General features: G+C 39.4%; 1 protein-coding gene across 1 annotated transcript in view; it reads left to right on the top strand.

Annotated features, from left to right (window-relative positions):
• Positions 1–17,918, top strand: part of LOC133571080 (indian hedgehog B protein-like) — a 62,733-nt gene that overhangs the window by 26,606 nt on the left and 18,209 nt on the right. Inside the window, exon 2 of the mRNA XM_061924124.1 lies at positions 8,652–8,913. Coding sequence (XP_061780108.1) covers positions 8,652–8,913 — 262 coding nt within the window. The remainder of the gene's footprint in view (positions 1–8,651; positions 8,914–17,918) is intronic.

The raw sequence follows: 17,918 nt of genomic DNA on the forward strand, positions 1-17,918 counted from the left end.
TGAAAACTCGCTCCACTGGAGCACTGGAGGCAGGCACTGCCAAGACTCTCATGGCCACTCGGAACAGTGAAGGAAGAGTCTTCATGTTCAATGCCCAGAACAAAAGGGGGTAGAGAGTTGTTTTGGGTTGGTGCACTACTTGTAAGTGTATCTTGTGTTTTTTATGTTGATTTAATTAAAAAAAGAAAAAAAGAAAAAATTCTTGTGCGGCCCGATACCAATCGATCCACGGACCAGTACCGGGCCGCGGCCCGGTGGTTGGGGACCACTGAGGTAAACAACCAACAGTATGTCAGAAAGCTAGCTAAAACGGTACACATATTCATAATATAGTATACATTTTAACTGACCTTTATTTGACTATTTTTGTCTTTTTTTAGGTGGCTAAAATACGCGGTGCTGCTGACCGCCGTCTAACGTTACGTGTGATATATTGACTAACGTAACCCTGCTTAAAAAAAATCACTGAACAAAAAGTATGAATAAGGTAGTGAACTGCAACAGATTCCCATGTTTGCAATAACGTTATAACGTTAGCAGTGAGTTTACAGCCTCACTGATTTAACTACACAGCAAATAAAAGTCACGTTACTTAGCCAATAAACGTTATCTTACATTCAAAACTTACCCTTCTTTGTGCAACTTCAAATGCCGGACGAAGTTGGAAGTTGTTGCCTCTCCATCAGTCATTTTCGAACCGCATGTGTTGCATACTGCAAACCGTTTTGTGTTGACCACCTCGTAATTTTTATACCCAAACAAAATTATTTTAGGTATCATTTTTTGTTCACTGGCGTGTGGTTTGGACATGTCTTCTTCGTTGGTTGTCCTGCAATTTGATTGGATGAATGCTGTGTGATGAAAACAAAGTAGATCTAATTTGATTGGCTGTTGTACTGAGAGCACACCAGCTGACACACGCAACGCTGATAGACAAGTACACAATGAAAAATACGGAGCGCTCCCGAATAACTTTTTCATCTTTGGGTTTTGGGGAAAGTAGCAAGTCATGTCAAGTCATGTCAATTCAAAAGGCTCAAGTCCAAGTGAAGTCACAAGTCATTGATGTTAAAGTCTAAGTCCAGTTGCAAGTCTTTTTACATTTTGTCAAGTCGAGTCTAAAGTCATCAAATTCATGACTCGAGTCTGACTCGAGTCCAAGTCATGTGACTCGAGTCCACACCTCTGTCTAATACTAATCAAATATCACAGATCAGATCTGGCCCGCGGGCCTGGACTTGGACAGCCAGGTTGCAGGGTGAAGGTGTGCAAAGGCGGGTGTTGCAGGGTGAAGGTGTGCAGAGGCGGGTGTTGCAGGGTGAAGGTGTGCAGAGGCGGGTGTTGTCTCGTCAGCCCGCGTCTTCAATGTTTGCGCAGCCAGCGGTGTGGCGCACGACTGCCGTGCATGTGTGCTAAATGTGGCGGCGAATTTATGAAGTCTGACCGCGCAGAGAAAACATGAAGGTTTGAATCCAGTGGAAAGGCAACTGTGGCCACCACAGCAAGCTATTCTTATCTCAGCCAATATTGGATTTGATCCCGCTTGTCAACCTTCACAGACTTCACCAGAACCACAGTCCTCAGAATTGTCTTTGTCGATATACTTGGTGTGGAAATGCTCCTTTTCTATACTTTTCTTTGTTATCCATTCCATAAAGGTCAACCCAACACCTCAACTTATAAAAACAAGAGAAATGATCTCTATCAATACATTTTAGACAATTGTAGTTTAGAAAACTATGAAAAATGCCTTTTTTTGAAGACTCTTTTTGGCCAAGATGTTGATGAGCAACAAGAGAGAAGAGCTACACTGGTGGTCAAAAGTGTACGAACATCATGTCATGGCTGTCTTGACTTTACAATCATTTCTTATGTTTTTGTGATGTAGTGATTGGAGCACATACTTGTTGCTCACAAAAAACATTCATGAAGTTTGCTTCTTTCATGAATTTATTATGGCTCTGCTGAAAATGTGAGCAAATCTGACATCACATGGACAAAGATAAGACCTTCTGGAGGAAAGTTCTGTGGTCAGATGAAACACAAATGGAGCTGTTAGGAGAAAAGGTCAGGCCTTTAATCCCAGGAACACCATGCCTAACATGTCCCTTGGCAAGTTTCACTGCAATAAAGCCCTTTTGGTAGCCATCCACAAGCTTCTGCTTCAACTTTTGACCACTAAATTGCTACAGTTCAGCTAAATGTGTTGCTTTTCTGACATGGACTTGTTTCTTCAGCATTGTCCACACGTTTAAGTCAGGACTTTGGGAAGGCCATTCTAAAACCTTCATTCTAGCCTGATTTAGCCATTCCTTTACCACTTTTGAGGTGTGTTTGGGGTCATTGTCCTGTTGGAACACCCAACTGCGCCCAAGACCCAACCTCCGGGCTGATGATTTTAGCTTGTCCTGAACAATTTGGAGCTAATCCTCCTTTTTCATTGTCCCATTTAAAGCAGCAGTTTAAGGCTGCAGCTAACGATTATTTTTCTATCGATTAATCTATAGATTATTTTTTCGATTAATCGGTTAATCTATAGATTATTTTTTCGATTAATCTATAGATTATTTTTCCTTTTACCGATTATTTTTTTATTTAAAATGAAGATGAAAAAATAAATGTAGGCCAGTTTTTTCAAAAGGCATGACTTTTATTAACAAAAAAAAAAGTATGGCCACTCAGTCAACATTGACAACAACATGACAAAATATTCTGTAACAATGTAAACATTTAAAACTTTAACATTTAACAAAATTAAAAGTAGCTTATTTGCTTTTTAATGTGCAAATATAAAAGTAAACATCCAGTGCAAATCTTAATATTCTGCAATAGTATAAGCATTTCTAAAGTAAAAGTATTGCTTATTTTGCTTTAAAATGTGCAAAAATAAAGATAAACATCCAATTCAAAAAAGTGCAAAACGGAAATATTCTGTAACAACAGTGTAAACATTTCAACAAAAGTAAAAGTATTGCTTATTTGCTAAAATGTGCAAAAATAAAGATAAACATCCAATACAAAAAAGTGCAAAACTAAATATTCTGTAACAACAGTGTAAACATTTCAACAAAAGTAAAACTTTTGCTTATTTTGCTTAATAACACAACAATGATAGTATGATTAAAGTGAAAGTTAATTGTTGGTTTGTACATAGTATACGTAACTGTTAATGTTGTAAAAGGTATTTGCACAACTAATTAACGTTAGCGTTAAAGAGGAGCGCGTCTTTGTAAACACTGAACAGGCACGCCAAACTCTCCTCTCAGAGCGAAACAGTGCTTTAGTTTATGAATTTACAACGCAGATACAAATGACACATTCATGTTTTTGTGTAATGATGACAACGTATACTCACGCGGACGATTGACTAGTTGATGGTGATGGCAAGAACGCTGCCGTTGTGCTGCTATGATAGGCCATTTCCACTCGACTCAGTGTGCATACAACAACATTATTAGCAGAGGTGGGTAGAGTAGCCAGAAATTGTACTCAAGTAAGAGTACTGTTACTTTAGAGATTTATTACTCAAGTAAAAGTAAGGAGTAGTCACCCAAATATTTACTTGAGTAAAAGTAAAAAGTATGTTGTGAAAAAACTACTCAAGTACTGAGTAACATACACACACATATCATATATATATATGATATGTGTATATATATATATATATATATATATATATATATATATATATATATATATATATATATACACACATACATTGATATATACAGTATATAATTTATATTTATTTATTTTGCCGTTTTTGTTTACATGTTAAAGGTGTTTTAATGAATATACATGCATGTTTAACACATATAGATTCCTTTCTTTCATGAAGACAAGAATATAAGTTGGTGTATTACCTGATTCTGATGACTTGCATTGATTGTAATCAGACAGTAGTGATGATAACGTCCACGTTTTCAAATGGAGGAGAAAAAAAGTTCCTCCTTTCTGTCTAATACCACATGAAAGTGGTTGGTTTTTGGCATCTTATTTGTCCAGCTTCCATATTCGTTTTTATATCCTTTACAAGAAATACATTGGCGGCAAACTCCGTAGCTTGCTAGCTTGTTTGCGCTGGCTTTCGGAGACTCTTTTTTTGAAAGCGCAGGCGCGATGGAGCGGGACTTTTATTGTGAAGACAGGAACTGTGCAGTCAGTCTTTATAGGCTTTTGACGGGGTGTACGGTTGAAATACGGTCTTTTTTCCTTCACACTTTTGATTGATTGATTGATTTGAACTTTTATTAGTAGATTGCACAGTACAGTGCATATTCCGTACAATTGACCACTAAATGGTAACACCCGAATAACTTGTTTCAACTTGTTTAAGTCAGGTCATGTGACCCCTGGCTCTGTTTGATTGGTCCAACGTCACCAGTGACTGCATCTGATTGGTGGAACGAAGTGAAACGTCACCAGTAAGGCAGGCACTTTGAAGGTCTGTCTGACAGACCAAAACAAACAAAGCGTGCATTAACAGATCGATAAAAATTAGTAGCGAGCTGAATGTAGATAAAAGTAGCGGAGTAAAAGTAGCGTTTCTTCTTAGGCCGTTTATTGAAATACTCCCACACTTTTGACGACTTTTGGCGTGTTTTTTTCCCCTTGCTCGCACCGCTCGCATCGTCTGCTTTGCGCTCCGCCATGACGGTAATGTGACGTAAATATGCGACGCGTCGACGAACAAAAACGTCCTCGACGTATTTACGTAACCGATGACGTCGACGCGTCGTTTCAGCCCTACAGCAGTTCCATTGGCAGCAAAACAGGCCCAGAGCATAATACTACCACCACCATGCTTGACGGTAGGCATGGTGTTCCTGGGATTAAAGGCCTCACCAAACATATTGCTGGGTATTGTTGTCATGTCTGTGTAATCATGTTTTGTTTTAAGTCATGTTTTGTTTAGTTATAGGACTCTTTAGTTTCTGTCTTTTCACTCCCTTGTCTTGTTTCCATGATTACCCCATTAGTTTCACCTGTTCCATGTTTGGACTCATTGTGCACTCTTGATTGTCACCATAGCAACCCATTAGTTTTCACCTGTCACGTCACGCACCTGTTTCACGTTTTGAGTCACGCACCTGCTTTCACTAATCATGTCCATAGTATTTAAGTTCATTCTTTTCAGTTTGTCGTCCTGACGACCTCCCCATATATGCTTCTGCACACTCTCCACACCCTTATGATCCTTGCTGCTCTTTTTTCATGCCGGTTCCATGCCAAGTAAGTTTTTGTTTATTAAGCCACAGTTAGTGTTTTGTTTAATTGTTCATAGTTTCCGCCACTGTGCGTGCTTTTCATTTGTACTTTTTTGCTAGTCTTTTGGTTTCATAGTTTATTCTCCGCCACTGTGCGCGCTTTTCGTTTGTACTTTTTTTTAATATATTAAAATAAATCATGTACCTTCATTCCCGTCTCGCCCGAGCTAACTTTCCGTTGCATCCCGGAAAAGCTAACACCCAAGACCAAGTCATGACAATTGTGGCCAAACAGCTCCATTTTTGTTTCATCTGACATCACATGGACAAAGATAAGACCTTCTGGAGGAAAGTTCTGTGGTCAGATGAAACAAAAATGGAGCTGTTTGGCCACAATACCCAGCAATATGTTTGGAGGAGAAAGGGTGAGGCCTTTAATCCCAGGAACACCAGGCCTACCGTCAAGCATGGTGGTGGTAGTTTTATGCTCTGGGCCTGTTTTGCTGCCAATGGAACTGCTGCTTTAAATGGGACAATGAAAAAGGAGGATTAGCTCCAAATTGTTCAGGACAAGCTAAAATCATCAGCCCGGAGGTTGGGTCTTGGGCACAGTTGGGTGTTCCAACAGGACAATGACCCCAAACACACGTCAAAAGTGGTAAAGGAATGGCTAAATCAGGCTAGAAGGAAGGTTTTAGAATGGCCTTCCCAAAGTCCTGACTTAATGGTGTGGACAATGCTGAAGAAACAAGTCCATGTCAGAAAAGCAACATATTTAGCTGAACTCCAGCAATTTTGTGGTCAAGTGGTCAAGCAGAAGCTTGTGGATGGCTACCAAAAGTGCCTTTTTGCAGGTAAACTTGCCAAGGGACATGTACCGTATTTTCCGCACTATTAGCCGCACCTAAAAACCACAAATTTACTCAAAAGCTGACAGTGCGGCTTACAACCCGGTGCGCTTTATATATGGATTAATATTAAGATTCATTTTCATAAAGTTTAGGTCTCGCAACTACGGTAAACAGCCGCCATCTTTTTTCCCCGTAGAACAGGAAGCGCTTCTTCTTCTATGGCAAGCAACCGCCAAGGTAAGCACCCGCCCCCATAGAAGAGGAAGCGCTTCTTCTTCTACTGTAAGCAACCACCCGCCCCCGTAGAAGGAGAAGAAGCGCGCGGATATTACGTTTCATTTCCTTTGTGTGTTTACATCTGTAAAGACCACAAAATGGCTCCTACTAAGCGACAGGTTTCCGGTTCATGAAAAGACGCAATCTCTCCATCCGCACACGGACTACTATTTCACAGCAACTGCCTAAAGACTTTCAAGAAAAGCTGGCTACTTTCCGTGCATATTGTAAAAACAAGATAGCTGAAAAAAAGATCCGGCCAGAGAACATTATCAACATGGACGAGGTTCCACTGACTTTTGATATTCCTGTGAACCGCACTGTGGATACAACGGGAGCACGTACGGTGAATATTCGCACCACAGGGAATGAGAAGTCATCCTTCACTGTGGTTCTAGCTTGCCATGCTAATGGCCAGAAACTTCCACCCATGATGATATTCAAAAGGAAGACCTTGCCAAAAGAGACCTTTCCAGCCGGCGTCATCATAAAAGCTAACTCGAAGGGATGGATGGATGAAGAAAAGATGAGCGAGTGGTTAAGGGAAGTTTAAGTTTACGCGAAGAGGCCGGGTGGCTTTTTTCACGCAGCTCCGTCCATGTTGATATACGACTCCATGCGCGCCCACATCACGCTGGTTTTTAATATATTATTAAAGTTTGACTGACCTATCCGACTGTTTTTTTGACATTCCCTTTAGCGCAGTTAGATGCGGCTTACAACACGGGGCGGCTTATAGGTGGACAAAGTTTTGAAATATGCCGTTCATTGAAGGCGCGGCTTATAACCCAGGGCGCCTTATGGTGCGGAAAATACGGTAAGCAAATATTAACATTGCTGTATGTATACTTTTGACCCTCACATTTTCAGTAGAGCCATAATAAATTCATAAAAGAAGCAAACTTCATGAATGTTTTTTGTGAGCAACAAGTATGTGCTCCAATCACTACATCACAAAAAAAAAAAGAAATGATTGTAAAGTGAAGACAGCCATGACATGATGTTCTTTACAAGTCTATGTACACTTTTGACCACCACTGTATATTCGTACTTGCTGACTTAAATTAAATCGTCTTTTTCACTTCCTCTGTCAAAGTGCTGAACTTCCAAAATGTTTTGACCCGATAGTGGATTATTTTGAGGCAGTACCTAGTTAAAAAATAAAAAAATAACGAATATTTGAGTACTGGAATGTGTGGAACTAGATTGTTACTCGGTCGTACCACAACTGAGACACGTACAAAACAGAAGCAAAATTCCGATGAAAATGTTCATCCTAAACAAAGGCTCGGCAACCTGGGCCCTTGTGGCCCCCTGGAGCTTTTTCCAAAATGTATGAAAGTGGAAAAAAGATGAAGGAAAAAACATATGTTTTGTTTTAACGTGCTGTTTGTAAGACAAACCTTCTTAAATGTTAGAAAGCCCACAGTTTATATTCAACACGCTTCACTGATGAGAGGATTTGGCGAGCACAGTTTTGTCCTACTTATATCAGTGGTCCTTGAACTCACCACCGTTTTTTTTTTACAACTTTCTCCGACGCTGCCACAGAAAGACGTGTTTTATGCCACTCCTTTGTCTCATTTTGTCCACCAAACGTTTTGTACTGTGCGTGAATGCACAAATATGAGTTGTGTTGATGTTATCGACTTGTTGGAGTGCTAATCAGGCACATTTGGTTAGTTGATGCTAACATGCTATTGAGGCTAGCTGTATGTACATATTGCATCATTAGGCCTCGTTAGTAGCTATATTTGAGCTCTTTTAATTTCCTTTACTTATGTCCTCTGTGTTTTACTTTATATTGTCATGTCTCATGACTCATTGGCTGCATTTATCATAGTTGTTTGTGTGCCAATGTTGTTCCAGACCACAGCAAACGTTACCCAGCCTGTCATTGCCTTTAACTTGGACTCACACCTCTATACCTTTTGGCCGTTCTGAGACATTTCCAGGAGTTTTCTCACCCTCTGAGAAGCCTCTGTTTTATTAGTATTTTCCAATGTTGTTAAAATGTGTAGAATAAATATTCAATTTCAACATTTATGTCAACAAAGGTTTGCGTCAGCCACATTGTCATTTTGATAGTAGGCTAATATAGACTCTTGCATTATGTGTTGCCTTCATTATAAGACTTATATAAGACTTTAAATGTTTTACGGCTCCAGACAGATTGAGTTTTTTTGGATTGTTTGTCCCGTATGGCTCTTTCAACATTTTGGGTACTTCAAGTTGCTATAAGACTTCCTGTCTGCTAGCTTGACGTAGGTAGGGTTTATGGGTAGCATGGTTCCATGAGGTCTATGTTGTGCTGCAGCGCTGCAAGGACAAGCTGAACTCTCTGGCCATCTCTGTGATGAACCTTTGGCCCGGGGTCCGTCTGCGGGTCACCGAGGGCTGGGACGAGGACGGCCACCACTCCGAGGAGTCGCTTCACTACGAGGGTCGATCGGTGGACATCACCACCTCGGATCGGGACAGGAACAAGTACGCCATGCTGGCTCGACTGGCCGTGGAAGCGGGCTTCGACTGGGTCTACTACGAGTCCAAGGCTCACATTCACTGCAGCGTCAAGTCAGGTGAGTTTAGTCTGCTTAGACCACTTTTCTACATTCTGAGCCTTTCTCTGGTCCAAATGGGATCATTGGTTTGTAAACTTGGTCTATTTCCCTTCTTTCCACACGGTAATCCTCCAAATATTAGAAGGTGTCACAAATAATGTGAGATCACTCCTTTCTCTTACTGGTGGCAAGAAGGTTTGATGTCTGAAACTCAACAGAACTTTAATAATGATCCAGTATGTACAATCTGCATATCATTATTAAAGTGACTCGCTCGATTGGCAATCCACCGAGTCAAAACATGCAAACCAAGATATGTTTACCTGCTAGCTGCTACATGCTACATGCTAACATAGTGTTGCTCAAATTGAGATTGGATCGCTTTCTCAAGCACTAAAGAATTTGATCAAAGGCTGATTTTAGGTAGGTAGGTAGTAGAGATGCGCGGTTTGCGGACACAACCGCGGAGTCCGCGGATAAACCGGGGGTCGGGCGGGTAAAAATAGATTTTAAATAGATGCGGGCGGTCGGCGGTTGAACCAATTCGGAAATATATATTCATAGTTAAATGTTGTTACCCACATACAAAAAACGAGCAGCACTCTTTGAAACAGTCAATTGTTCATCAGGCACCGCGTCCCAGCAACAAGTGGCGCAAGTGAGCGCTCCTTCAGCGCAGCAGGGCGCATTTTAGAGGCCAGGCGCTCTCGCATGAATCCTGGCACTGTAGATGCCATTTTATTCCTGCATAGTGCTAACAAACAAAAAAGTAAGTAGACATACGGTTGGATATGTTAAAGGAATTAGTCTACGTTACCTATAGGCTATACCAAATAAGCCCATGTCTAACCTATATTGAGTTCGGTCAGCTGAATAATTTTGATGATTACGTGTTGTTTGGGCGCACTACAATGCAAAGGAATTAAGGCAATTGCGTTGTTTATTGTGGTTTTTTTCTTTTGGAGATATACTACTGTGTGTTAATTATTTGGCCTCGCTTTCAAGTGAAGCGCATCTCCGATTGGCGACAATGTAAGGATATTTAGCCTGCTTTGTTTGTCGCGACCGTCTATTTTCATTATAATTCAAGTTTGATGATAAAGTGCAGTCTGATGGGTTTGATTTCCCCCCTTCAGCTTTTTGCCTTGGCCAATAAGTTGCAGGTAATTTATTATTATTATTTATTTAATTTATTTTTGTTTAAATAGAGATGACATACATATGTTATTGTATAATTTAAGTTTGTGCGCGTGATTGACAGCCTAAGGCTTATGAGGCACATTTTTTTTTTTTTTATTTCAACTTAAAAACATAGGAGCCTATGCCTACAACATAGGCTATGTGTTTATCTTTATTTTCCTGCCTGTCGTTGACAATGGAGATTGTCTGATATTTTGTCATGGCTGCAGATCAATCAATAAAGGTTCATCTTTGTCGCAAAATTGTTCACTGTGCACCCCGCCCTCGTCCCTATTTGAGCATTATAACGTTAACAAGTTAATATTCATTGAAATAAATTCAGAATTTTTTTTTTACCTAACGAAAATATAGGCCTAGTCTTTCTAAAACATTTTTTTAACTTCTTAAAAGCCTCGTTCTGCTTGCTGCAACTGCGCACACAAAGTGTGAGGAACGCACTCCTGATCTGAGGGCATTGGCAACAATAGTCAACACATTCTTAATGGAAATGACAATAATATTATAATAATGATAAATAATATTATCACGCATTAATATCTCTTAGCCACGAATGCGTGGCCAAGAGATATTAATGCGTGGCACGCATTGAATGTCTCTGCTACATTGGATCAGTCTCCTTTCTTTAACAGGCAAAAGCTTTCTAACCTCACTAATGCCTTGCATCGTCTATATTAGATATATAACTGCGGGCGGGTGTGGTTTTGATAAAATGTTGGTTCGGGTGGATGGCGGATGGTTGACGACTTTTGTGATGCGGTTGCGGATGAAATAATTGCCTATCCGCGCATCTCTAGTAGGTAGTGTGAACTCTGAATTACAACTAAACTACTATTCCAATTTTAATTTCGATTTCAGTTATAGGTTCCTATGATCATAAAACAACTATAATCGCAAAAAAAAAAGATGAATTGGGCGTGCAAGTTCAACATGCATGAGAATTCCTGAGTTTGTACGGCAAAACAGATGAGGAGCGAATAAATGTGGAAAAAAGAACAAGTCTACTCCAAGTTTGGGATCTCCTACTTTTTATTTGACACAACGCTAGAATGCATACTTGCCAACCCTCCCGGATTTCCCGGTAGACTCCCGAAATTCAGCGCCTCTCCCGAAAACCTCCCGGGACAAATTTTCTCCTGAAAATCTCCCGAAATTCAGGCGGTCTCAGGTCCATGAGGATATACGCATGTATAGGGTTAGGGTTAGGGTTGTGTTAGGGTTGTGTTAGGTTTAGGATTAGGATTAGGGCTAGGGCTAGGGTTAGGGTTAGGGTTAGGTTTAGGATTAGGATTAGGGTTAGGGTTAGAGGGTTAGGGTTAGGGTTGGGTTAGGGTTAGGGTTGTGTTAGGTTTAGGATTAGTATTAGGGCTAGGGTTAGCGTTAGGATTAGGATTAGGGTTAGGGTTAGAGGGTTAGGGTTAGGATTAGGATTACGGTTAGGTTTAGGGTTAGGTTAGATACAGTCTATAGGTCCCTAAGATATATGGATATCTAATGTATTCATACATTGTTGATGTAGGATACACGCATGTATAGGGTTAGGGTTAGGGTTGTGTTAGATTTAGGGTTAGGGTTAGGGTTAGGGTTATGATAGGGTTAGGGTTAGGGTTAGGTTTAGGGTTAGGTTAGATACAGTCTATAGGTACCTAAGATATAAAGATATCTAATGTATTCATACATTGTTTATGTAGGATGTACGCATGTATAGGGTTAGGGTTAGGGTTGTGTTAGGGTTAGGGTTAAGGTTAGGGTTAGGGTTAGGGTTAAGTTAGGTTAGATACAGTCTATAGGTACCTAAAATATAAAGATATGTAATGTATTCATACATTGTTTATGTTGGATATACGCATGTATAGGGTTAGGGTTAGGGTTGTGTTGGGTTTAGGATTAGGATTAGGGCTAGAGTTAGGGTTAGGTTAGGGTTAGGGTTATGATAGGGTTAGGGTTAGGGTTAGGTTTAGGGTTAGGTTAGATACAGTCTACAGGTACCTAAGATATAAAGATATCTAATGTATTCATACATTGTTTATGTAGGATATACGCATGTGTAGGGTTAGGGTTAGGGTTGTGTTAGGTTTAGGATTAGGATTAGGGCTAGGGTTAGGGTTAGGGTTAGGGTTAGGTTAGGTTAGATACAGTCTATAGGTACCTAAAATATAAAGATATGTAATGTATTCATACATTGTTTATGTAGGATTAGGGTTAGGGTTAGGGTTAGGTTAGGGTTAGGATAGGGTTAGGGTTAGGGTTACGTTTAGGATTAGGTTAGATACAGTCTATAGGTACCAAAGATATAAAGATATATAATGTATTCATACATTGTTTATGTAGGATATACGCATGTATAGGGTTAGGGTTAGGGTTGTGTTAGGTTTAGGGTTAGGGTTGTGTTAGGTTTAGGATTAGGGTTAGGTTTAGGGTATAGGTTAGATACAGTCTATAGGTTAGGGTTAGGGTTAGGTTAGGTACAGTCTATAGGTCCCTAAGATATAAAGATATGTAATGTATTCATACATTGTTTATGTAGGATATATGCATGTATAGGGTTAGGGTTAGGGTTGTGTTAGGGTTGTGTTAGGTTTAGGATTAGGATTAGGGCTAGGGTTAGGATTAGGGTGAGGTTTAGGATTAGGATTAGGGTTAGGGTTAGAGTTGGGGTTGGGTTAGGGTTGTGTTAAGTTTAGGATTAGGATTACGGTTAGGTTTAGGGTTAGGTTAGTTACAGTCTATAGGTTAGGGTTAGGTTAGATACAGTCTATAGGTCCCTAAGATAAATGGATATCTAATGTATTCATACATTGTTTATGTAGGATACACGCATGTATAGGGTTAGGGTTAGGGTTAGGGTTAGGATTAGGTTAGGGTTAGGGTTATGGTAGGGTTAGGGTTAGGGTTAGGGTTAGGGTTAGGGTTAGGGTTAGGGTAGATACAGTCTATAGGTACCTAAGATATAAAGATATCTAATGTATTCATACATTGTTTATGTAGGATGTACGCATGTATAGGGTTAGGGTTAGGGTTGTGTTAGGGTTAGGGTTAAGGTTAGGGTTAGGGTTAAGTTAGGTTAGATACAGTCTATAGGTACCTAAAATATAAAGATATGTAATGTATTCATACATTGTTTATGTTGGATATACGCATGTATAGGGTTAGGGTTAGGGTTGTGTTGGGTTTAGGATTAGGGCTAGGGTTAGGGTTAGGTTAGGGTTAGGGTTATGATAGGGTTAGGGTTAGGGTTAGGTTTAGGGTTAGGTTAGATACAGTCTATAGGTACCTAAGATATAAAGATATCTAATGTATTCATACATTGTTTATGTAGGATATACGCATGTGTAGGGTTAGGGTTAGGGTTGTGTTAGGTTTAGGATTAGGATTAGGGGAAGGGTTAGGGTTAGGGTTAGGTTAGGTTAGATACAGTCTATAGGTACCTAAAATATAAAGATATGTAATGTATTCATACATTGTTTATGTAGGATTAGGGTTAGGGTTAGTGTTAAATTTAGGGTTAGGGTTAGGTTAGGGTTAGGATAGGGTTAGGGTTAGGGTTACGTTTAGGATTAGGTTAGATACAGTCTATAGGTACCAAAGATATAAAGATATATAATGTATTCATACATTGTTTATGTAGGATATACGCATGTATAGGGTTAGGGTTAGGGTTGTGTTAGGTTTAGGGTTAGGGTTGTGTTAGGTTTAGGATTAGGTTTAGGGTTAGGTTAGATACAGTCTATAGGTTAGGGTTAGGGTTAGGTTAGATACAGTCTATAGGTCCCTAAGATATAAAGATATGTAATGTATTCATACATTGTTTATGTAGGATATATGCATGTATAGGGTTAGGGTTAGGGTTGTGTTAGGTTTAGGATTAGGATTAGGGCTAGGGTTAGGATTAGGGTTAGGTTTAGGATTAGGATTAGGGTTAGGGTTAGGGTTAGAGGGTTAGAGTTGGGGTTGGGTTAGGGTTGTGTTAGGTTTAGGATTAGGATTACGGTTAGGTTTAGGGTTAGGTTAGTTACAGTCTATAGGTTTGGGTTAGGTTAGATACAGTCTATAGGTCCCAAAGATATATGGATATCTAATGTATTCATACATTGTTTATGTAGGATACACGCATGTATAGGGTTAGGGTTAGGGTTAGGGTTAGGATTAGGTTAGGGTTAGGGTTATGATAGGGTTAGGGTTAGGGTTAGGTTTAGGGTTAGGGTAGATACAGTCTATAGGTACCTAAGATATAAAGATATCTAATGTATTCATACATTGTTTATGTAGGATATACGCATGTATAGGGTTAGGGTTAGGGTTGTGTTAGGGTTAGGGTTAAGGTTAGGGTTAGGGTTAAGTTAGGTTAGATACAGTCTATAGGTACCTAAAATATAAAGATATGTAATGTATTCATACATTGTTTATGTTGGATATACGCATGTATAGGGTTAGGGTTAGGGTTGTGTTGGGTTTAGGATTAGGATTAGGGCTAGAGTTAGGGTTAGGGTCAGGGTTTGGGTTAGGTTAGGGTTAGGGTTATGATAGGGTTAGGGTTAGGTTTAGGGTTAAGTTAGATACAGTCTATAGGTACCTAAGATATAAAGATATCTAATGTATTCATACATTGTTTATGTAGGATATACGCATGTATAGGGTTAGGGTTAGGGTTGTGTTAGGGTTAGGGTTAAGTTTGGTTAGATACAGTCTATAGGTACCTAAAATATAAAGATATGTAATGTATTCATACATTGTTTATGTAGGATATACGCATGTATAGGGTTAGGGTTAGGGTTGTGTTAGGTTTAGGATTAGGATTAGGGCTAGGGTTAGGGTTAGGGTTAGGTTAGGTTAGATACAGTCTATAGGTACCTAAAATATAAAGATATGTAATGTATTCATACATTGTTTATGTAGGATTAGGGTTAGGGTTAGGGTTAGTGTTAAATTTAGGGTTAGGGTTAGGTTAGGGTTAGGGTTAGGATAGGGTTAGGGTTAGGGTTACGTTTAGGATTAGGTTAGATACAGTCTATAGGTACCAAAGATATAAAGATATATAATGTATTCATACATTGTTTATGTAGGATATACGCATGTATAGGGTTAGGGTTGTGTTAGGTTTAGGGTTAGGGTTAGGGTTAGGGTTAGGGTTAAGGTTAGGGTTAGGGTGAGGGTGAGGGTTAGGGTTGTGTTAGGTTTAGGATTAGGATTAGGGTTAGGGTTAGGGTTAGTGTTAAATTTAGGGTTAGGGTTAGGTTAGGTTAGGTTAGGGTTAGGATAGGGTTAGGGTTAGGTTTAGGGTTAGGTTAGATACAGTCTATAGGTACCAAAGATATAAAGATAACTAATGTATTCAGACATTGTTTATGTAGGATATACACATGTATAGGGTTAGGGTTAGGGTTGTGTCAGGTTTCGGATTAGGGTTAGGGATAGGGTTAGGGTTAAGGTTAAGGTTAGTGTTAGGGTTTGGGTTAGGTTAGATTCAGTCTATAGGTACCTAAAATATAAAGATATGTAATGTATTCATACATTGTTTATGTAGGATATACGCATGTATAGGGTTAGGGTTAAGGTTAGGGTTGTGTTAGGTTTAGGATTAGGATTAGGGTTAGGTTAGATACAGTCTATAGGTTAGGGTTAGGTTACATACAGTCTATAGGTCCCTAAGATATATGGATATCTAATGTATACATACATTGTTTATGTAGGATATACGCATGTATAGGGTTAGGGTTAAGGTTAGGGTTCGAGTTAGGGTTCGGGTTAGGTTAGGTTAGATACAGTCTATAGGTACCTAAAATATAAAGATATGTAATGTATTCATACATTGTTTATGTAGGATATACGCATGTATAGGGTTAGGGTTAGGGTTGTGTTAGGGTTGTGTTTGGTTTAGGATTAGGATTAGGGCTAGGGCTAGGGTTGGGGTTGGGGTTAGGGTAAGGGTTAGGATTAGGGTTAGGTTTAGGATTAGGGTTAGGGTTAGAGGGTTAGGGTTAGGGTTGGGTTAGGGTTAGGTTTGGGGTTAGGGTTAGGGTTGTGTTAGGTTTAGGATTAGGGTTAGGTTTAGGGTTAAAGATATGTAATGTGTTCATACATTGTTTATGTAGGATATACGCATGTATAGGGTTAGGGTTAGGGTTGTGTTAGGTTTAGGATTAGGATTAGGGCTAGGGTTAGGGTTAGGTTAGGGTTAGGGTTAAATTTAGGGTTAGGGTTAGGTTAGGGTTAGGGTTAGGGTTAGGATAGGGTTAGGGTTAGGGTTACGTTTAGGATTAGGTTAGATACAGTCTATAGGTACCAAAGATATAAAGATATATAATGTATTCATACATTGTTTTTGTAGGATTAGGGTTAGGGTTAGTGTTAAATTTAGGGTTAGGGTTAGGGTTAGGATAGGGTTAGGGTTAGGGTTAGGTTTACGTTTAGGATTAGGTTAGATACAGTCTATAGGTACCAAAGATATAAAGATATATAATGTATTCATACATTGTTTATGTAGGATATACGCATGTATAGGGTTAGGGTTAGGGTTGTGTTAGGTTTAGGGTTATGGTTAGGGTTAGGGTTAAGGTTAGGGTTAGGGTTAGGGTTAGGATAGGGTTAGGGTTAGGTTTAGGGTTAGGTTAGATACAGTCTATAGGTACCAAAGATATAAAGATATCTAATGTATTCATACATTGTTTATGTAGGATATACACATGTATAGGGTTAGGGTTAGGGTTGTGTCAGGTTTCGGGTTAGGGTTAGGGTTAGGTTAGATACAGTCTATAGGTTAGGGTTAGGGTTAGGTTTAGGGTTAGGTTAGATACAGTCTATAGGTTAGGGTTAGGGTTAGGTTACATACAGTCTATAGGTCCCTAAGATATATGGATATCTAATGTATTCATACATTGTTTATGTAGGATATACGCATGTATAGGGTTAGGGTTAAGGTTAGGGTTAGGGTTCGGGTTAGGTTAGGTTAGATACAGTCTATAGGTACCTAAAATATAAAGATATGTAATGTATTCATACATTGTTTATGTAGGATATACGCATGTATAGGGTTAGGGTTAGGGTTGTGTTAGGGTTGTGTTTGGTTTAGGATTAGGATTAGGGCTAGGGCTGGGGTTGGGGTTAGGGTAAGGGTTAGGATTAGGGTTAGGTTTAGGATTAGGGTTAGGGTTAGGGTTAGAGGGTTAGGGTTGGGTTAGGGTTAGGTTTGGGTTTAGGGTTAGGGTTGTGTTAGGTTTAGGATTAGGGTTAGGTTTAGGGTTAAAGATATGTAATGTGTTCATACATTGTTTATGTAGGATATACGCATGTATAGGGTTAGGGTTAGGGTTAGGGTTGTGTTAGGTTTAGGATTAGGATTAGGGCTAGGGTTAGGGTTAGGGTTCAATTTAGGGTTAGGGTTAGGTTAGGGTTAGGGTTAGGGTTAGGATAGGGTTAGGGTTAGGGTTACGTTTAGGATTAGGTTAGATACAGTCTATAGGTACCAAAGGTATAAAGATATATAATGTATTCATACATTGTTTTTGTAGGATTAGGGTTAGGGTTAGTGTTAAATTTAGGGTTAGGGTTAGGGTTAGGATAGGGTTAGGGTTAGGTTTACGTTTAGGATTAGGTTAGATACAGTCTATAGGTACCAAAGATATAAAGATATATAATGTATTCATACATTGTTTATGTAGGATCTACGCATGTATAGGGTTAGGGTTAGGGTTGTGTTAGGTTTAGGGTTATGGTTAGGGTTAGGGTTAAGGTTAGGGTTAGGATAGGGTTAGGGTTAGGTTTAGGGTTAGGCTAGATACAGTCTATAGGTACCAAAGATATAAAGATATCTAATGTATTCATACATT

This window comes from Nerophis lumbriciformis, linkage group LG28 (genome assembly GCF_033978685.3).
Source record: "Nerophis lumbriciformis linkage group LG28, RoL_Nlum_v2.1, whole genome shotgun sequence".
In the NCBI taxonomy this organism is placed as follows: domain Eukaryota; kingdom Metazoa; phylum Chordata; class Actinopteri; order Syngnathiformes; family Syngnathidae; genus Nerophis; species Nerophis lumbriciformis.